The 21,981-nt window shown below is 43.4% G+C and overlaps 1 protein-coding gene and 1 long non-coding RNA gene across 2 annotated transcripts; both read left to right on the top strand.

The window, feature by feature from the left end:
* Nucleotides 1–957: 957 nt before the first annotated feature.
* LOC106572847 (uncharacterized) lies at nucleotides 958–8,086 on the top strand. Its single transcript, XR_001321204.2, has 4 exons — nucleotides 958–1,567; nucleotides 6,266–6,471; nucleotides 6,577–6,691; nucleotides 7,041–8,086. It is a non-coding gene; the product is annotated as an uncharacterized lncRNA (long non-coding RNA).
* Nucleotides 8,087–11,319: 3,233 nt separating this feature from the next.
* rbm15 (RNA binding motif protein 15) lies at nucleotides 11,320–16,985 on the top strand. The gene is made up of 2 exons (XM_045696452.1): nucleotides 11,320–15,666; nucleotides 15,703–16,985. Exon 1 carries the CDS (start codon nucleotides 11,482–11,484, stop codon nucleotides 14,080–14,082), a length of 2,601 nt encoding a protein of 866 aa, XP_045552408.1. The 5' UTR covers nucleotides 11,320–11,481; the 3' UTR covers nucleotides 14,083–15,666; nucleotides 15,703–16,985.
* The last annotated feature ends 4,996 nt before the right edge of the window (nucleotides 16,986–21,981 follow it).

Here is a 21,981-nt window from a genome sequence, read left to right as displayed (position 1 = left end):
ATGGACCTCATATTGTACAATTTGTGTCTCCCCTTTTTTTATAGTCAGGGCTAGAAGGGATTACATTTTTGTCAAATTAACATCCATTTGACTTTTTGTAGCAGATTAGGAGAATTTACGGTAAAGGCTTGGAGAATTTAACGTAACAGGTTAGGAGAATTAGGTTAACGTACGGAAAGGAGTTAGGGTTAGCTAAAATGCTAAAAAATAAAAACTTTAATTTGACACCTTTTCATAGGCCTAGATTACATGATTGCATTCAAGACATCGTTTTTATCGATATGTTGTCAGTGTCAGCAGAGTAGGCCGCCTAGGCTACCATCGTATTAAAAAAGATTGTGCTAATGTCTCCAGTCATATGAAGTGTATGTTTTTCCCATGCAAAGGAAAGAAACGTCTCTGATACAGCCTGGCATAGGCCTACAGGCTATATCACAACCGGTCGTGATTGGGAGTCCCATAGGGTGGCGCACAATTGTCCCAGCGTCGTCCGGGTTTGGCCGGTGTATGCCGTAATTGTAAATTAGAATTTATTCTTAACTGATTTGCCTAGTAAAATAAAAAAAAATGCCCCAACGCGCTCATTAATCGCCTAACTTATGACTACCCAATCTACTCATCATATTAGGAATAGTAGGCTTACATTAGTCTGCAAATGCCATGATAGATGCATGCAATCCTTTGTTAGAATGCATGCATAAAGGTGCATTTTTATGGTAAGAAAATAGCTTCCCCAAAACTTGAAACTCAAACGACAAATGCTGGCGTGACGTTTTGATAGCCAGGTAATTCTCGGACAATGTGAGATTTCTCAATATATTCCCTACAATTTACTCTCAGGAATTTAAAAAATGCTAATTATCAACAGAGAAGACTTCAGGTACTTTTATTTTGAAGGCAAACAGCAAATTCCACTATTGTGCGTAATCCTTATTGTGTCTAGCTTCACACCACGGTCCGGTCGAGCCTCACTAGACATCAAGCTATTTGGCTGTTTATAACGTTAGCTTTGGGCAACAGGGTTAAGTAGTTGGCTAGCTATTCAATAGTCGAACAACAAGTGACTACCTAGCTAATACTTAACAAGGATTCCTAAATCATTGCTAAGAATAATGAAAATGACTGCAGTTTGTACTGGTCATTGTTTTCAGGTTGGTTGTATCGGTGCTAGCTAGGTACCAAGCTAAAGTTAGACCGCTACTTCTAGGGTAGCTAGCTAACAAATAATAAACAAATAATGGCTTATTACCAACGCGGTATTTTAAACAAATCGTTCGTGGCCTCCGTGTGCTTGTTTGCAGACTTTTTGTTGTACAACTTTTGACAGTGCTACTGATAGTGCTGGCGCTGGGCTTACGCATGTAAATTCAGCACACACAACATTATATAGTAGCATTGTGTTATTTGACGTGTCAAATTAAAAGCTTATTTAACGCGTAAAATAGTGTTGTTTGACGTGTATCTTTTTGTTGACATGCAAAGACCTAAACGGCAAACGCCGTTCCATAGCTGAGTCACGGAGACAACAGCACGCCCGCAAGTCGTGACAACTTTGTACCAGTTGTAGGTAGGCTATTAAGATAGGTCATTATGGAGACACCCCTTTCCCCATAAAACATGTTAATAGAACTGATATAATGGCGACAAAGTACTGGAAGATGAATTTAGGCGCACTAGAGCTCTAGATAAATTCGCTCAGGGCTGGTTTAAAGTAAACTGCTTTCTAATGTCGACTTGTCTTATGGAAAAGTATCAACAGTATCAAGCGAAGGGTATTACTCATGCTCAGGGTCTAGAGCGCTGCACGAGTGGAAAAATGAAATGAAATCCCTCGCATGCTTGTGTTTATGGTAAAAAAAAATCCACAATGAAAATGATATTAAATGTGGAGAATGATAGGCTACATTTGCACCAGTTGGTCATCAAGTAGAAAACATGTCTAATGCCATTGCAGGCTAATGTAGCCTACCATTTGATACAATAGATATATTGAAATGACGATATTACTTAAGTCATTGCAAATCAATTTGTGCCACTTGTGTAGACTACCTGGAGCTAACAAACGGATTTAATAAATAGCCTATAACTTCAGTTTGTTATGCAATTATTAATGGCCATGTTTAGTTATTTCAATTGGAAGTTATCAATTGTGATCATGGTCACGGCTCAATCGTAAATGTGTCGTTCTCCACATTTGTCAGTTTCATTGTGGACTTTTCCCTGAAATGAGATGTTGGCCTATCAGAGGCTATAGGCTACCTGTATCTATTTCAGCAAATCACGGCAAAGTTGAATTACAATTATGAACCCAGATTTTAGTCAGTGCCACTGTACAAAAGGCTGTGAAGTATTTGTAGTTAAACAATTCAGTAATGTCAGTTCATGATCAGAGCTGTAGCTCCACAGGCGCTAACACAAAGTAAAACCTAAAATCCTCATTTACAAACCTATGCCTATTGGAATAACAAGTCAATCTCGCAAATAGGCCATTTATAACGGGTTGTAGTCTCAACATCTCGCAGATAATAATGGCACAATTGCCAGAAAATAGCCGAACATTCGTTTTTTTTAAAGTCCATCCTAGTGTTTCTTCAGAGATTGAGATCATCTGGCAATTTCATCACTCAAACTCTCCTATCGGATTTACCTATAGTTATGCACATGCTCAAACTGGATTTATTTACAATAATATATCTGGGTAGTTTGAGCCCTGAATGCTAATTGGTTGAAAGCCATTTGTATATCAGACATATACCAGGGGAATGACAAAAACGTACGTTTTAATATTGTAATTACGTTGGTAACCAGTTTATAAAGCAATAAGTGGTATGTGGATTCCACGGCCAAGGCCAATGTCCGAAGAACAGAGCTTAGCCGTGGTATATTGGCCATATACCACACCTCCTCGGGCCTTATTGCTTAATCATGGCAGTCAAAACAATTTAAATCTCCATCCATTGATGGAAAATGATCTGGAGAGTTTAATAAGGGGGATTTATTTTTTCTCTTGCGACATATTCTTAAACTCGCAATAATTATTATTTTGATGGAAAACCGAATTTTGCTTCTTAGCCTACGTTGTTAAAAATTTTGATATTCCTTCATTCGCTCAATAGCGTTATAGAAAATGGTTTATTGGATAAATGTGGCAAATGTGGTTGCTGCAAACCCTTTTTGGGGGATAGTTTTCAGGCCTTGTGGGTGGGTTTTCAGAGTTCATTGGTCTATAAATTTTAACGAGATCTGGCAACCCTGCTGTCAGCTACGCTTCAACAGCGTGATCGGACCTTTGTGCCCAATCTATGAATTTACATCCCCTTTCTGTTTTAGCTAGCCACTGACTACACTTTAGCTGGCTAGTTAGCAGAGCAGTATATATATATATATATACACACACACACACACACACACACACAGTTGAAGTCGGAAGTTTACATACACTAAGGTTTGAGTCATTAAAACTCGTTTTTCAACCACTCCACAAATTTCTGATTAACAAACTATAGTTTTGGCAAGTGGGTTAGGACATCTACTTTGCGCATGACACAAGTCATTTTTCCAACAATTGTTTACAGACAGATTATTTCACTTATAATTCACAGTATCACAATTCCAGTGGGTCAGAAGTTTACATACACTAAGTTGACTGTGCCTTTAAACAGCTTGGAAAATTCCAGAAAATGATGTCATGGCTTTAGAAGCTTCTGATAGGCTGATTGACAAAATTTCAGTCAATTGGAGGTGTACCTGTGGATGCATTTCAAGGCCTACCTTCAAACTCAGTGACTCTATGCTTGACATCATGGGGAAATCAGCCAAGACCTCAGAAAAAAATTGTTGACCTCCACAACTCTGGTTCATCCTTGGGAGCAATTTCCAAACGCCTGAAGGTACGACGTTCATCTGTACAAACAATAGTACGCAAGTATAAACACCATGGGACCATGCAGCCGTCATAGCGCTCAGGAAGGAGACACGTTCTGTCTCCTAGAGATGAACGTACTTTGGTGCAAAAAGTGCAAATCAATCCCAGAACAACAACAAAGGACCTTGTGAAGATGCTGGAAGAAACCGCTACAAAAGTATCTATATCCACAGTAAAATGAGTCCTATATCGACATAACCTGAAAGGCCGCTCAGCAAGGAAGAAGCCACTGCTCCATAACCGCCATAAAAAAGCCAGACTACGGTTTGCAACTGCACATGAACACAAAGATCGTACTTTTTTGAGAAATGTCCTCTGGTCTGATGAAACAAAAATAGAACTGTTTGGCCATAATGACCATCGTTATGTTTGGAGGAAAAGGGGGGAGGTTTGCAAGCCAAATAACACCATGCCAACCGTGAAGCACTGGGGTGGCAGTATCATGTTGTGGGGGTGCTTTGCTGCAGGAGGGACTGGTGCACTTCACAAAATAGATGGCATCATGAGGTAGGAAAATTATGTGGATATATTGAAGCAACATCTCAAGACATCAGTCAGGAAGTTAAAGCTTGGTTGCAAATGGGTCTTCCAAATGGACAGTGACCCCAAGCATACTTCCAAAGTTGTGGCAAAATGGCTTAAGGACAACAAAGTCAAGGTATTGGAGTGGCCATCACAAAGCCCCGACCTCAATCGTATAGAAAATGTGTGGGCAGAACTGAAAAAGCGTGTGCGAGCAAGGAGGCCTCCAAACCTGACTCAGTTACACCAGCTCTGTCAGGAGGAATGGGCCAAAATTCACCCAACTGATTGTGGGAAACTTGTGGAAGGCTACCCGAAACGTTTGACCCCAAATTAAACAATTTTAAAGGCAATGCTACCAAATACTAATTGAGTGTATGTAAACTTCTGACCCACTGGGAATGTGATGAAAGAAAGAAAAGCTGAAATAAATCATTCTCCACTATTATTCTAACATTTCACATTCTTAAAATACATTGGTGATCTTAACTGACCTAAGACAGGGAATTTTTACTAGTATTAAATGTCAGGAATTGTGAAAAAGTGAGTTTAAATGTATTTGGTTCAGGTTTTTGTAAACTACCGACTACAACTGTGTTTATATATTTTTTAAAATATTTATATTGTTTTACTTAGCCTAGATAATTGTTTGTACAGTATGTCGACTTTGGTGTCTATTTCAGACCTTAAGGCATTTTTAAGGATGAGCATAAGAGAAGGAGACCACTAGAAGTCTGGCCATGTGGAGAAGTGCAGCTATAGTGAGGGGCAATTTACCGGTTTGGTCAGGGCCAGCATGAGGGATAACGTTTATCCTGTGTCGGTGAGTGTAGCTATTAAGTAAAATTTTTGCATCTTAGCAGTACAATGTGTTGTATACAGCTGTCAACATTCTGCAAGGAAAGAGCCCGCTTAATCAATTATATAATCATTGACGATATTATCCCTTATACAAGAATTCCAAGAGTGATAACTCCATTCTAGAATGTTGTCATTGATGAGAATGAATGTAATCATCTATTGACATTCAGAATTGGCTTTGTTTAGACATCCAGCTTGTATTGTAGTTTCATGACCAGAGACAAATCTTCAAAGGGACCGTATTTATTGATTTTGGAGTGGTACATGCACATTCACACAGTCTTTGATTTCTAGGATCCTTTCCACAATATAATTGATATGTCAAGTGATTTAAAATCCTAAATTATCAATTTAAAAGTTTATGGAAAAACTGCACTTAAATATTATAGAGCTGTAATGTCATTAATCAAATCAAACTTTATTTATATAGCACAATTCTTACAACGAATGCATTTCAAGGTGTTCAGTCTCAAGGTGTTTAGTCGTTGGATGGGATGTTGTCTGCGAAATGGGCCAAAGATAACAAAGAGGAGGGCTGCTGACCAGTGCCCAAAATCCTTATGTTCCATCCTTGCATGTTAGTACCTTTCAGATGATTCCTCTATCACTGTTGGTCCTCTTCGGGTGACCTCACGGCGGAGGGTTTGAACTTTTCCTCTTGAGAATTACAATCAGAAGTACAGTTGTATAGCTCATCGCAATACTTCACCATTTTGGGCAAATTGTACCCTAGACTGTCATAATCAGTTGTAGTTGATCTAGTTGATCATTCCAGATAATTCCTCCATCCCGGTAGAAACGTCCCATCCACATAGTAGGATATTTAGATGTGCAGATATTTTCACTGTTACTATAGTCAAGTCTGTGGGTTATGGTATTTGTATATAGCTGTTACCATTTTAGTAATCAACTTAGCTAGCTAGTAAAAGTGACTTATTTTATTTTTTTGTCTTTCAGATGGCTGGACCGGAAACCCAGTGACAATATTCGGCTCTGCAGCTGCCATTTTCCTGTGGGAAAGCGAAAGGGCCCTGTATTTACCAGAAAAGGTAGCTCATCTACCACGGCAGGAGAGAAAGATCCAGACTGTTGATTGGGAAACAAGAACAAACAATGAGGCATGACGATTGGGTGTTCAGGGACAACTTGTCACATTGTCCAAGGTGGGTTTGTGTTATGATAAACAAAGCATTTTCTTTTCCAGATAAAGATGTTGATACGGCATTTAAAAAGACCCACCGCTGACCAAATGTCTCTTTGTTTTCCAGTCCCAACAGGAGAGGATCCTTCAGCCTATCCGGTGCATGGCCATCCTGTTCCAGTGGGATGTGAGCGTCCAGTTGCGGAGACTACAGCACATCGAGCCTGTGGACAGACAGCTCAGTAACACATCAAATATGATACAATATTGTGTAAAACATTGAATTTGTAGACGCATCGAAATGTTGACTGTATGTCCCCTTTTCCCCCATGTTTTAGACATGAGGCGTGACAGTCAGAACATCAGGCTCACCTCATAACAAATATAAATTCCCACTGTGCCCATGATAAAATGCAATGTGAATTGTGTTGTACTACTGAATGAATCTCCAGCCTTTGTGATTTAACTTAAGTTAACTACGTTAGTTGGCTGCTTTTGAGCAAAACTTGTATGTAATATAACCTCTCCTGGAAGGGGGGGGGGGGTGAACAATGTGGAATATTTTTGGACCATTGTCTTCCCTGAAAACAGGTACTGAACAGGAGGAGCCACGAAGAACCACGAAGAAGCAGGTGTCTCTTCCAGTGATGTGGAGCTGACCCAGGACCGGTTGCCAGTAAGGATGGTCTTCACGGAGGCTGTAAGACCCTACTTCCTAGATATAGAACTCCTTTGACTTCACTGCCTCTTCAATGGTACAGTAAAGGCCCTTGCACCATAGGGACCCTTGACCTCCAGCACTGCTGTGGTGCCCACCACACCATCCAGTGAAGCACCCAGGATCCCAGACCGTGTGACCCAAAGCCCTGACTCCTGCACATCCATCTTTGTAGACATTTTGAATGCCTTGATGCATTCCTCTTTGTTAACTGTGCCCCACTTTACAGACATCACCCTATCCAACAACTGTGATCTGAGGACTCTTTTTATTTATTTTGTATTTTTTAAGCAGCGACGGAGTAATGCACTTAGCCCTAACCACTGCCCCATAATTGCTGGCCGTCAACTTTCCTCTCCTCATGGTGTGCCAGTTGGGGTTGTTGTGCTGTCCAACTGTTGCCTGCCTTAAAGCCTCCTGCTTCTCCACCGACAGCGTCATGCCAGCCAGGATGCCTGCATGCCCCAGAGAGGGTAGCGGTTGATCTGGCTCAGGTTTAAGGAGACATGCCATTCCACTGAACCGGTTCCTTAGTCACTGAAGAACCTCCTCTGTGGGCTCTCGGGACAGAGGGTTGTAGTCTTCAGCCAGGTACAGATCCTCCACTGACTGCACCTGGTTGGGCACGGTTGGCTTTCTTCACTCGCATTCCATATCCGTAAGGCCAATATTGTTAACCACCAAAATAGGCTTCATGGCTACACTGATGAGGTCGATGGAGGCATTCCCATGTGGTAGAGAGAATCCCCTGGTCACCTATAGAGGCCTGCCAACAGGAAGTGGTCACCTCTAGCGACCTGCCAACCGGAAGTATGTTAAGTGCTACATGCCTTTCAATGCACGACTTTGAACAACTTGAAATTAATTTGTTATAAAAAATGTGCTATATAAATAAAGTTTGATTTGATTGATGACATTACATCTGTAGAATGGATCCACTTTGGCGGACTATAGACAACATGGACAGTATATGAATAGAAAAGGTATGAACAGCAGTAGAATAATGTAAAAATATTGTACAATCCAGGTGTGCAAAGCTCAGACTTACCCAGAAAGACTCACAGCTGTAATCGCTGCCAAAGGTGATTCTAACATGTATTGACTCAGGGATGTGAATCCTTATGTAAATGAGTTATTTCTATATTTCATTTTCAATACATTTGCAAAAAATTCTAAAAACATGCTTTCACTTTGTCATTATGGGGTATTGTAGTAGATGGGTGACCAGTGTTCAATGACTATGTACATAGGGAAAAACAGTCTCTAAGGTTCAGGGTAGAGTTCCATGTGGTAGCCAGCTAGTAACAGTAACTAAGGGTGTTTTCACACAGTCCTCTTTTAAAATAACCGATCTGTCTTCTTAAAAGTGAACTCTGGGGTAAAAAAAAAAGCAAAATAACTCAGTTCTCTTTGTATTCACACTGCCTTTGCATGAGGACTCAACTCTTTTGCCAGTTCACTTCACCTATTTTGTGGACTGAGTCCTCTTTGCATTCACATTGCTATGTTTAGAAAGGACCCAAGATATTTTTCCATCATGCACTCTGTGTTTTTTACAAAGTGCAGGGCAAGCCATTCAGTCAGAATGTGTTATCGGACAGTTAGATATACGTACTTACATGTATGAAGCTAATGGATTGCATTTAGTTAAAATATGAGACATAATAATTGCAATCAGAAGATACTGTTAACATGTACATTTGATTGGTAACAGAATAAATAGTAATAGAATAACTGCAGAATAAATAATGCTGTAATTGAAAATTGTAAACCCAAGGTAGGCTACTGCCCCTTTAAGAGCTAGAATTAAGCAATAAGGCACAAGGGGGTGTGGTATATGGCCAATATACCATGGCTAAGGGATGTTCTTAAGCAAGACGCAACACGGAGTGCCTGGACACAGCCATTAGCCGTGGTCCAAACACACTAAGAAAGTCGTGAAGAGGGCACGACAAAGCCTATTCCCCCTCAGGAGACTGAAAAGATGTCATGGGTTCTCAGGTCCTCAAAAGGTTCTACAGCTGCACCATCATGAGCATCCTGACTTGTTGCATCACTGCCTGGTATGGCAACTCCTCGGCCTCCAACCGCAAGGCACTACAGAGGGTAGTGCGTACAGCCCAGTACATCACTGGGGCCAAGCTTCCTGCCATCCAGGACCTCCATATCAGCCGGTGGCAGAGGAAGGCCCTAAAAATGTCAAAGACACTAACCACCCTAGTCATAGACTGTTCTCTCTGCTACCGCACGGCAAGCAAGACTTCTCTCTGCTACCGCACGGCAAGCAAGACTTCTCTCTGCTACTGCACGGCAAGCAAGACTTCTCTCTGCTACCGCACGGCAAGCAAGACTTCTCTCTGCTACCGCACGGCAAGCAAGACTTCTCTCTGCTACCGCACGGCAAGCAAGACTTCTCTCTGCTACTGCAAGGCAAGCGAGACTTCTCTCTGCTACTGCACGGCAAGCAAGACTTCTCTCTGCTACTGCACGGCAAGCAAGACTTCTCTCTGCTACAGCACGGCAAGCAAGACTTCTCTCTGCTACTGCACGGCAAGCAAGACTTCTCTCTGCTACTGCACGGCAAGAAGACTTCTCTCTGCTACTGCGGCAAGAAGACTTCTCTCTGCACAGCACGGCAAGCAAGACTTCTCTCTGCTACTGCAAGGCAAGCGAGACTTCTCTCTGCTACTGCAAGGCAAGCAAGACTTCTCTCTGCTACTGCACGGCAAGCGAGACTTCTCTCTGCTACTGCACGGCAAGCAAGACTTCTCTCTGCTACCGCACGGCAAGCGAGACTTCTCTCTGCTACCGCACGGCAAGCGAGACTTCTCTCTGCTACCGCACGGCAAGGGAGACTTCTCTCTGCTACCGCACGGCAAGCGAGACTTCTCTCTGCTACCGCAAGGCAAGCAGTACCGGAGCACCAGGTTGAGGTCCAAAGGGCTTAACAGCTTCTACCCACAAGTCATAAGACTCCTGAACAGCTAATCAAATGGCTACCCAGACCCCTCTTTTACGCTGCAGCTACTCTCTGTTTATAATATATGCATAGTCACTTTAACTCTACTTACATGTACATACCTCAATTACCTCAACTAACTGGTGCCCCCGCCCATTGACTCCGTACCGGTACCCCCTGTATATAGCCTCTCTTGTTATTCTACTGCTGCTGTTTAATTATTTGTTACTTTTATTTTCTGTTTTCTATTTTTTACTTATCTATTTTTTACTTAACACTTATTTTATTTTATTAACTTAAAGCATTGTTGGTTAAGGGCTTGTAAGTAAGCATTTCACTGTAAGGTCTACACCTGTTGTATTCGGCGCATGTGACAAATACAATTTGATTTGATTTAATTTGATATTTCACAAACCCCTGAGGTGCCTTATTGCTATTATAAACTGTATACCAATGTAATCAAAGCAGTAAAAATACATGTTTTGTCATACCCGTAGTATACGTCTGATACACCACGGCTGTCAGCCAATCAGCAGTCAGGGTTCCAATCACCCAGTTTATAATAGATTTTAGGTCACATATAGGCTAAGATCACATGAACTTAAAACTCCATACATTTCGGAATTTCTTTGTGTCCTTGACAATCGCTAACCAATATCCAAAAACAGCACACGTTTCTTTTTCGCGAACCTGGACATCATCACCAATGTGAGGGTTTATGGCAGAGGAAACGGTGTAGCGGTAGTCAAGTGTGTGGTGCGGGAATAATGACAAGTGATCCTGGGGTGCTTTGCACTCACATCAAGCGAACCGAACTCAGAACACTTCTTGAGATGGTCTCAGTCGGGTTTGCTTCGGGGCTCTTTTGAGGGGTCTCAGTTCCTTTGGAATGTTCACATTGCACAAAAAATTAAGCGAACAGCACTGAGTTCACAGAATTTGGCTGAACGGGACCAAGTGTGAAAACACCCTAAGGTTCGGGGCAAATCATTTGTTGTTCATTTCATATGAGCAACCAGTTATTTGAATAAAGTGAATAACAACATATAAAACGTAAGGCTGTATGCAACATTGTATATAACCCCAAAAAAATAATTCCCCAGTTTCTGTAATTTACGATTTGACTGACATAGACTGTACATTTGTAGTTGTTTCTTCCACCCACTATTTCGTCCAATCAGCTCGAAGGGGCGGGCTCTGACAGTATTCCAGACAAAATGGCGGATGTTGTTGTTTTGCCGCAGGGTCAGTGCTAATCGGAGTTCGCCTTTTCACCGATTTACTGCAAGAAAAGACAGAAATCATATCGTTGGCGACAACCTTCATCGTTGTAAGGGTTTGCGAGGTGGACTGTAATGAAAGGCAAAGAAAGGTCGCCGATTAAAAAGCGCTCTCGGGCTTTGGATGATATCCGAGACAGGGGAGGAGGCCATCCGCCCAGCAAGAAAATGGGGGCTATCTCAGTTTCCAGCGGGAGCAATAATGGAAATACCTCGACTAAAAGTGACGCAGGATCTACAAGAAGGAGTTTGTTGGGCGAAAAGAGAGACAGGGATTTTGACGGGCATGTTTCCAGTCGATCCGGCGTGAGTAACCATAGTTATCCCGGTGCTGTTGCTATCGGTAAGAACCACAACCTGGGCTTGACTCTCGATTTAGCCACAGCAAGGACTAGTAATTCGCGTGGCGAGCGTGCTCTGCCTCCCCCCAACAACAACGAAAGTGAGTACAAAACTCTTAAAATCAGTGAATTGGGAACTCAGTTGAGCGACGAAGATATCGAAGACGGACTTTTCCACGAATTCAAAAAATTTGGGGACGTGAGTGTCAAAATAAGCCGCAGCAACGACGAGAGAATCGCGTTTGTCAACTTCAGAAAGCCTGAGGATGCCAGAGCAGCTAAACACGCCCGGGGCAGGTTAGTACTTTACGACCGTCCTCTGAAAATCGACGCAGTGTACATCAACAGACGGAGAAGTCGCTCTCCAGTTGAGAGAGTTGACAGAGACCCCTATGTTGGAGCCCCAGGGCACAGACACCTTCATACCCAGAGACCCCTCTCCCCATCAGGGCTTGGATACAGAGACTACAGACTACAGCAGCTGGCCCTTGGGCGCCTCCCTCCTCCCCCACTTCCCCCTTTGCCCAGAGACCTAGAACGGGAGAGGGAGTTTGCCCTGTTTGAAGCCAGGTCGCGCCCAGGTCCAGCTTTCATTGCAGAGAGAGCTGCTGCTTTCCGCGAGGAGGATTTTATCTCTCCCGAGGATGACCAAAGAGCTAACAGAACGCTGTTTCTGGGCAACTTGGACATCACAGTCACAGAGACGGACCTGAGAAGGGCGTTTGACAGGTTTGGGGTGATAACAGAGGTGGATATAAAGCCCACACGGGGACAGACCAGCACATACGGATTTCTGAAGTTTGAGAACCTAGACATGGCCCATCGTGCCAAACTCACCATGTCTGGGAAGATAGTGGGCCGTAACCCTATAAAGATTGGCTATGGTAAGGCCACCCCCACCACACGCCTATGGGTGGGCGGGCTCGGACCCTGGGTCCCCCTAGCAGCATTGGCCAGAGAGTTTGACCGCTTTGGTACAATAAGGACCATTGACTACAGAAAGGGGGACACCTGGGCTTATATACAGTATGAGAGCCTTGACGCTGCTCAGGCTGCGTGCACTCACATGCGTGGCTTCCCTCTGGGGGGGCCCGAGAGGAGACTCAGGGTGGACTTTGCAGACACCGAGCACCACTACCAGCAGCAGTTCCTTCAGCCTCTTCCTCTACCCCCCTTCGACATGGTGGCAGAGGCTTTCATCCACCGAGCCACAGCTGAGCCCCTGAGGGACAGAGAAAGGACCCCACCGCCGCTCCACTTCAGAGAAAGAGATCTGGGCTTCCCCGGGGCTGAGTGGCCCCCTAACCCGGCTATGCGTGAACGAGTACGTCCCGGGGTCTTTGAGCTGCCGGACCACCTGCAGCGGGACCGGCGGCCGGGGGGGAGGGAGCCCTGGTCTCTGGAGCGTGAGCTGGTGGGGCGCGGCGGCGACCCGGGACGGAAACGACGCCTCATGGACGACGGTCGCCATCTTGATGTCTCTCCTGACAGCACTGATCGCACGGCACGCCGGCGCAGAGGTGGCCCATCCCCAGATGGTAGCCCTGACGGAGGCCGCTTCAGTGACTCAGAGCGCCCCCCTCGCGACGACAGACCCTCCCCTGGACGAGACCGCCGCCCCAGTCTGGAGCGTCCTGGCGGAGGGGACAGGAGATTGAAGAACCAGGGGAATCTCGCCGAGAGAGGGGCCTCCAGCAGTGGCCTCGCATCTTCAACAGGGGAGCGGAAACGTAAAGCCGGCGACAGCAGCAGCAGAGGACCCGGAGCTAAGAGGGATCGCTCCTCAGACCAGGGCGGCTCTAAAGGCAGTCAGTCATCCAAGCTGAGCCTGGCCTGGCACGGCATGCTCCTCCTGAAGAACAGCAACTTCCCCGCCAACATGCACCTTCTGGAGGGTCACCAGGGCGTGGCCAAGGACCTCCTCGTTGACGGCCCCACGGGGAGACAGGTGGGCGAACTCAAGATCACCCAGCGTCTCCGCCTCGACCAGCCCAAGCTGGACGAGGTCTCCAGACGCATCAAAGCGGCCGGCCCAGGCGGCTACGCTGTCCTCCTGGCGGTTCCGGGTTCCGGTGGCGAGGAGGTGTCGTCGACGGACCCGGCAGCTTCCACCCAGCGTCCTCTCCGCAATCTGGTGTCCTACCTGAAACAGAAGCAGGCAGCCGGAGTCATCAGCCTGCCGGTTGGAGGCAGCCGGGATAAGGACCACCAGGGTGTTCTCCACGCGTTCCCTCCCTGTGAGTTCTCACAGCAGTTCATTGATGCCTCGGCTAAAGCTCTGGCCAAAACGGACGAGGACTATCTGGTGATGGTCGTGGTGCGAGGTCCATCATAACTACAATCAGAGAGAGGAAGCAGGACATCAGTGATATTGTACAAAAGAAAAAAAGATGTCAGTAACTACTGTTGCATGCTGTGTGTTGAGTTCTGCTCCATGGGGTACTACTATAGAGTAGGGGTATGATGGGGTACTACTATAGAGTAGGGGTATTATTGGGTACTACTACAGTAGGGGTATGATGGGGTACTACTAGACTAGGGGTATGATGGGGTACTACTAGATGGGGTACAACTAGAGTAGGGGTATGATGGGGGCATAGGCTATTTCACTATTTGTTCCACCAAAATAAATATGAAATGCCCTCTTGAAAGTCAACAAATGTGTAGGCAAATTGTGCAACCCTGTTTTATTAAGGGTGTGCTCATTTCCAGCCAGTATTATAGAAGGGGGACATTCTAGAAATACAATCTAACTTGAAATGAGGTAAAATGGCACCCTTTTTCATTTAGGAAAACTTGAATCATCCGCTGTGTGTGAGAAGACTCCATTCCAACATTTGGTCCACTGTTAGTGTTCCACTGATCGTATTAAATACAGCGCCTTCAGAAGTATTTATACCCCTTGACTTATTCCACATTTTCTTGTGTTACAGCCTGAATTTAAAATGGATTTAAAAAAAAATGCTCTCCCATCTACACACAATACCCCACAAAGTGAAAACATGTTTTTAGAAATTTTGCCAAATTTATTGAAAATTAAATACAGAATGATCTCATTTACATAAGTATTCACACCCCTTAGTCAATACTTTGTTTCTAAGTACCTTTGGCAGCAATTACAGCTGTTAGTCTTTCTGGGGTTAGTGTCTAAGAGCTTTCCACTCCATTTATTACACTTTCTTTTCTCGCTGTCAGTTAGGTTAGTATTGTGGAGTAACTACTATGTTGTTGATCCATCCTCTGTCATTAAAACATCATGCTAAACACTATTATTGCACACAGAGTGAGTCCATGCAACATATTATGTGACTTGTTAAGCACATTTTTACTCATGAACATATTTAGGCTTGCCATAACAAAGGGGTTGAATACTTATTGAATCACAACATTTCAGATTTTCATTTTTAATTCATTTGTAAAAATGTTTATAAAAAACAACATATTTCCACTTTGCCATTATGGGGTATTGTGTGTAGGCCAGTGACACATCTCAATGTAATCCATTTTAAATTCAGGCTGTAACACAACAAAATGTGGAAAAAGTCAATGAGTGTGACTACTTTCTGAAGGCTCTGTAAATTAATGACGCTGCTTTGTGCTTCATTACAATCATTTTGTGTCATTTACAGTTAATTATATATTTTTCACCTCAAGGCCCTTTCTAAAAGTCCTGAATTATGAAGCCTTTATTTTAAATGTCACATTTTGAGAAAGATACCATCAGATCTGTTTGACAACTTTGGTATGGTGAGGATATAAATCATATTTCAATTTCTCACCAAAAAAAAGTATTGGGGACAATTGTGTTGGGATATGTCATTACTTGACAAAATTGACTTCCTGTCTTTCTGTAATACATGGAAATGGTTCAAACCTAGGAATCAAATGTCCCTATGCACAGTAGGCTATCTGGTGTTAGGTTACACCTGGTGTTTCAGCCTGTATAACTGGTTAGGTTACACCTGGTGTTTCAGCCTGTATAACTGGTTAGGTTACACCTGGTGTTTCAGCCTGTATAACTGGTTAGGTTACACCTGGTGTTTCAGCCTGTATAACTGTGCCCACATTTCTATGGTTAAGGAATGGTTCATGACACTACAAAATGGGTAGAGACAATGGGGTTTAGTTGCTGAGTGTAAACTCAACCTAACTTGTCTGTGGTGTGAATATAGTGTATTCAATTGGTTTCCAAATGTGTTTTAATGTTTAAGCTACTCACCAGTAATACTTGGGCGTATTGAGAGGCTGAATGAGGAATAGAGGTGATTTTTTTGCCCAGCTAATATACTGTAGGATGGGCCCATCAATGCAATGACGCAACAAACACATAGCCCACTAAGAGAGATGCTAAGGGTAGATTTTATTGTGTACATTTTCTTTAGCACCACCTGACCCTTGGTAGTAACTTGTGACCTATAACCTTTGACCTATAATGTGTGGTAAAATTACACTAGAGATAAAAACAAATTTATGCTTTTGTTGTTGTTGACCTCTGTTGGTCCGCTTTCATTCAATTAATATACCAATGTTTGTTGCCAAGTTTGTCTGAATTTGACAGTATTTTATTGGTAATCATTGCTAACAAATGATTTACGGTAATCCTAATAATCAATAAGTTAAAAGGTATTCAACATTTGGAGAAACTGATCATTTAAGTTTTTTGGGGGGGAGAAAAACTTAAATTGTAAGTTGTAGTGCTATTATTTTGTAGTATTTTTAAACCGCAATGCGTCAGCAGAAAACAGCTAGATTTGTCAGACTTAATAGCCTGCTGTTGGTAACATTTTATGGCTGTTTTCTTTTTTTCATTTTTTTTAAAAAAACTAAACTGAGTTGTAGTTTTAAGATGTTTTAAGATGAGGTTGGTCTGGTTTATCTGTTTGAAAAATTGTATGAGAAAAAAAATCTGTATTTGTCTCAAAGTTCACTGCCTCAACTGAGGACTTCCTATGGCTCAAACCTCACAGGAAACTCTGAAGAGAAGGAAACTACTTAGAATTTGTGTGTTTTCACTGAGAAAGCAGCTTTTAAGTTGTCTTCTTTTGTGTTCTGTTTTAAGTGGAGTAATATGACCATCTTGCTTTGTGCTGTGTACCTGGTTTCATTGGGAAGACAAGAAAAGGAAAAAATCCTCTTCCCACACTGCGCTTACTGCCAAGCTGTTTAACACACAGAGACAAAGTGCATTTATGCACTTATTTGTCCTCCGAATATCAATAAATGTTCATTTGATGGAAACCTGTTTCTGCCGTGGAAATGAATTGAAGAGCGAGAACTGTTGTGACTATCTCGTCTGTTGTGTTTCCAAAAAGGAATTGTGTTTATCACTTTGAATTGTGACACAAGAAAAGGGAACCAAACATCTCTTTGCCGATTGTTAGCGCCGAGGAGACTAGGAGAGACGTCTGCGTGATGATCACCTGTGTGTGTGTTTTCTCTCTCACACACACACACACACACACATATACACACACACACACACACTTTTCAGGAGCTGTTGAGCTAACATGACCTGTTGATGACCTGACATGACCTGTTGATGACCTGACAGGAACTGTTGATGACCTGACAGGAGCTGTTCAGAAGTTGTTGCTGATTAATAGCATACCTTTTGACCCCAGTAACTTTGCCCCTCCCCTCCAGGGCTGGCCCCCTGTGTTAGTCCTACTGCTCTAGCAGGTGAATCACAGGATCCATGGAGGAGTCCCCCGCTGTGACCAAACCCCACTGTGTATACTATGGCTCCTGTTTGTCTGCAACCTCCAGCCCATGTCCTGCTCTGCAGTGTGAAATACAGTAGCAGGCTGACACGCCAGTGCAGAATGTGGGAGAACAGGGCTGGATTTGCAGCACCCCCCCCCTTGCTCTCACTGTTGTCTTCAATAAGGTTTTTCTCTGTTTGAGTTGACCACAGCCTGGGGTGTGGCTGTGGGCTGTGCCATGTCCACGGTTCCCTACACAAGCAGAGGTCCTGTCACCGGCTGCCACGCATGATGCACCTCTTTTGGGTTTTCAGTTTCTTAACTCGCATAGCAACTCTACTTTACCACTACAAGCTGTTGCACTGCTGAGGGAGTCACCTGTGACCTGTGACCTTTTCAAAGTGACCTTACAACATGTCCCAGTTCTCCCAGAAGAATGATTATTTGTTGCCGTCATAATTTTGATTTCTTCAGTTTATGATTTGACTCCCATGTATGCAGTGAATGGATGGAGGATCGCCCCCTTGTCATGAATAGGAATATTGTGTATTGTTGCTGCGTTTTTATTGGTTGAATCTTTTCCTGAAAGAGGATCAGGAGTATGTTGTTCTGCTCAGGTTTCCCCTGACAACCGCAGAACAACATCATCTACCTCACATTTCACTTGAACAAGGGAACGTGAGCCACTTGAACAAGGGAACGTGAGCCACTTGAACAAGGGAACGTGAGCCACTTGAACAAGGGAACGTGAGCCACTTGAACAAGGGAACGTGAGCCACTTGAACAAGGGAACGTGAGCCACTTGAACAAGGGAACGTGAGCCACTTGAACAAGGGAACGTGAGCCACTTGAACAAGGGAACGTAAGCAGAAAAGCCAAAAATGAGCAATTTGAAACTCAATTTCACTCAACATTTTCACAGGTTGTGAAAGGATCCGTATTGTTTTATTTTGTGACAGTTCAACCAAGAGCCCCCTTCGTTTTAAAGTCCCCTTATCTAATGAAGAAATACTTCCTTATATTTATGACATATGGCTTCTCCCAGTACAAGTGCAGTAATAACAGAGCTTAAATCCCGCCTGCTCCTGGTGCTGAAAAAAGAAACCGCCACTGGAGAAATGCTGCCCTCTAGAGGATCATGAAGGATTGCACCAGCTGACAGACAGGACCAGGGGAGCTGCTGTCACTACTGCAGTGCCATAGGGAGTCACTACACTACACTGATGGCATAGAGAGACAGCTTGTTGCTGTCACTGCAGAGCCTGTTCGTGGGTTAAGAGGAGAGAGGCTGCTGCTGTCTGACCTTTAGAAGTGTGGAAGAAGCAGAGGTACGTATATTACCAGTATTATGCTACAGTAAGTACGGTAACATATAAGGGGTTCCTCTCTTTTTACCTAGCACCTACAGTCCATTCAGTCTAGCTTGGTAGTCCACTCAAAATACAACCTAACATGATTTTCTACCTCCCTTGGCTGTAACCTGTTACTCATTACAGCCATAGGTCTACAGTAGTGTCAGGAAACACCGGGTTTATTCTCTAATACTACATAGTCATTAATATAAACATTTGTGAAGTAAGTGACAAGCAACACAGCTCAGACACCCATGTATACCCCACAAGACATGCCACCAGGCGTCTTCACAATCCCCAAGTCCAGAACAGACTGAGAAACGCACAGTATTACACAGAGCCATGACTACATGGAACTCTATTCCAAAATCAAGTAACTCAAGCAAGCAGTAGAATCAGATTTATAAAACACATAAAACTATACCTTATGGAACAGCGAGGACTGAAGAGACATGCACACACACACACTACACGTACATTGTAATGTTGTAATATTGTGGTGTTATAAATGTTGTATTGTAGATATTTAGTGGTAGAGTAGTGGTGTAATAATGTGTTGTATAATGTACTGTTTTATTTAGATTTTTTTTGTATTTAATAGCCTTAATCCTGTTTGGACCGGAGGAAGAGTAGCTGCTGCCTTGGCAGGGACTAATGGGGATCCATAATAAACCCCAGGAAGAGTAGCTGCTGCCTTGGCAGGGACTAATGGGGATCCATAATAAACCCCAGGAAGAGTAGCTGCTGCCTTGGCAGGAACTAATGGGGATCCTTAATACATGCACATACAAGTGTGGTTACAGTTTCTGTAAGACAAAATAAAACGTTTTTTTTAATGATTTGAAACGCCTCCAAAACATGTCCACCGTATCCAAGCAGCACCATGCGACCTGACTCGGCATTAACCTTCACTTTCTGGAAACCCTTACCCTGGGCATTGGGAGGGAAGGACAATGTCCCCTAGTTACCACCTTCACTACCACTGTAAACAGAGGCTGTGGTGAAAATGGTTAATTACTCTACAACCATAGTCTGGAGATATTCAGTCTAAACCTAATCTTGGGACTTGGTCCATGTAAGCCTACCACCAGCTAGTAGTAAGTAACTGTGTTGTAGTACCACCTGCTAACAGTAACTGTGTTGTAGTACCACCTGTTAACAGTAACTGTGTTGTAGTACCACCTGTTAACAGTGAGTAACTGTGTTGTAGTACCACCTGCTAACAGCAACTGTGTTGTAGTACCACCTGTTAACAGTAACTGTGTTGGAGTACCACCTGCTAGCAGTAACTGTGTTGTAGTACCACCTGTTAACAGTGAGTAACTGTTGTAGTACCACCTGCTAACAGTAACTGTGTTGTAGTACCACCTGCTAACAGTAACTGTGTTGTAGTACCACCTGTTAACAGTAACTGTGTTGTAGTACCACCTGCTAACAGTAACTGTGTTGTAGTACCACCTGCTAGCAGTAACTGTGTTGGAGTACCACCTGCTAACAGTAACTGTGTTGTAGAACCACCTGTTAACAGTAAGTAACTGTGTTGTAGTACCTCCTGCTAACAGTAACTGTGTTGTTGTACCACCTGCTAACAGTAACTGTGTTGTAGTACCACCTGCTAACAGTAACTGTGTTGTAGTACCACCTGTTAAGAGTAAGTAACTGTGTTGGAGTACCACCTGCTAACAGTAACTGTGTTGTTGTACCACCTGCTAACAGTAACTGTGTTGTAGTAGGATCTGCTAACAGTATGTAACTGTGTTGTAGTAGCACCTGCTAACAGTAACTGTGTTGTAGTACCACCTGCTAACAGTAACTGTGTTGGAGTACCACCTGCTAACAGTAACTGTGTTGGAGTACCACCTGCTAACAGTAACTGTGTTGTAGTACCACCTGCTAACAGTAACTGTGTTGTAGTACCACCTGTTAACTGTAACTGTGTTGTAGTACCACCTGCTAACAGTAAGTAACTGTGTTGTAGTAGCACCTGCTAACAGTAACTGTGTTGTAGTAGCACCTGCTAACAGTAACTGTGTTGTAGTAGCACCTGCTAACTGTAACTGTGTTGTAGTACCACCTGCTAACAGTAACTGTGTTGTAGTACCACCTGTTAAGAGTAAGTAACTGTGTTGGAGTACCACCTGCTAACAGTAACTGTGTTGTTGTACCACCTGCTAACAGTAAGTAACTGTGTTGTTGTACCACCTGCTAACAGTAAGTAACTGTGTTGTAGTAGCACCTGCTAACAGTAACTGTGTTGTAGTACCACCTGTTAACAGTAAGTAACTGTGTTGGAGTACCACCTGCTAACAGTAACTGTGTTGTAGTACCACCTGCTAACAGTAACTGTGTTGTAGTACCACCTGCTAACAGTAACTGTGTTGTTGTACCACCTGCTAACAGTGACTGTGTTGTAGTACCACCTGTTAAGAGTAAGTAACTGTGTTGGAGTACCACCTGCTAACAGTAACTGTGTTGTAGTAGCATCTGCTAACAGTATGTAACTGTGTTGTAGTACCACCTGCTAACAGTAACTGTGTTGTTGTACCACCTGCTAACAGTAACTGTGTTGTTGTACCACCTGCTAACAGTAACTGTGTTGTAGTACCACCTGCTAACAGTAACTGTGTTGGAGTAGCACCTGCTAACAGTAACTGTGTTGTAGTACCACCTGCTAACAGTAAGTAACTGTGTTGTAGTACCACCTGCTAACAGTAAGTAACTGTGTTGTAGTACCACCTGCTAACAGTAAGTAACTGTGTTGTAGTACCACCTGCTAACAGTAACTGTGTTGTTGTACCACCTGCTAACAGTAACTGTGTTGTAGTACCACCTGCTAACAGTAACTGTGTTGTAGTACCACCTGCTAACAGTAACTGTGTTGTAGTACCACCTGCTAACAGTAACTGTGTTGTAGTACCACCTGCTAACAGTAAGTAACTGTGTTGGAGTACCACCTGCTAACAGTAAGTAACTGTGTTGTAGTACCACCTGCTAACAGTAACTGTGTTGTAGTACCACCTGTTAACAGTAAGTAACTGTGTTGGAGTACCACCTGCTAACAGTAACTGTGTTGTAGTACCACCTGCTAACAGTACGTAACTGTGTTGTAGTACCACCTGCTAACAGTAACTGTGTTGTAGTACCACCTGCTAACAGTAACTGTGTTGTAGTACCACCTGC

This window comes from Salmo salar, chromosome ssa15 (assembly GCF_905237065.1).
Source record: "Salmo salar chromosome ssa15, Ssal_v3.1, whole genome shotgun sequence".
NCBI classification, from domain to species: Eukaryota; Metazoa; Chordata; class Actinopteri; order Salmoniformes; family Salmonidae; genus Salmo; species Salmo salar.
This window is presented reverse-complemented; position numbering and strand designations above follow the sequence as displayed.

Excerpts from the sequence above, each read along its gene's own strand:
- rbm15 (XM_045696452.1), top strand. The coding sequence starts at position 11,482 with ATGAAAGGCAAAGAAAGGTCGCCGATTAAAAAGCGCTCTCGGGCTTTG.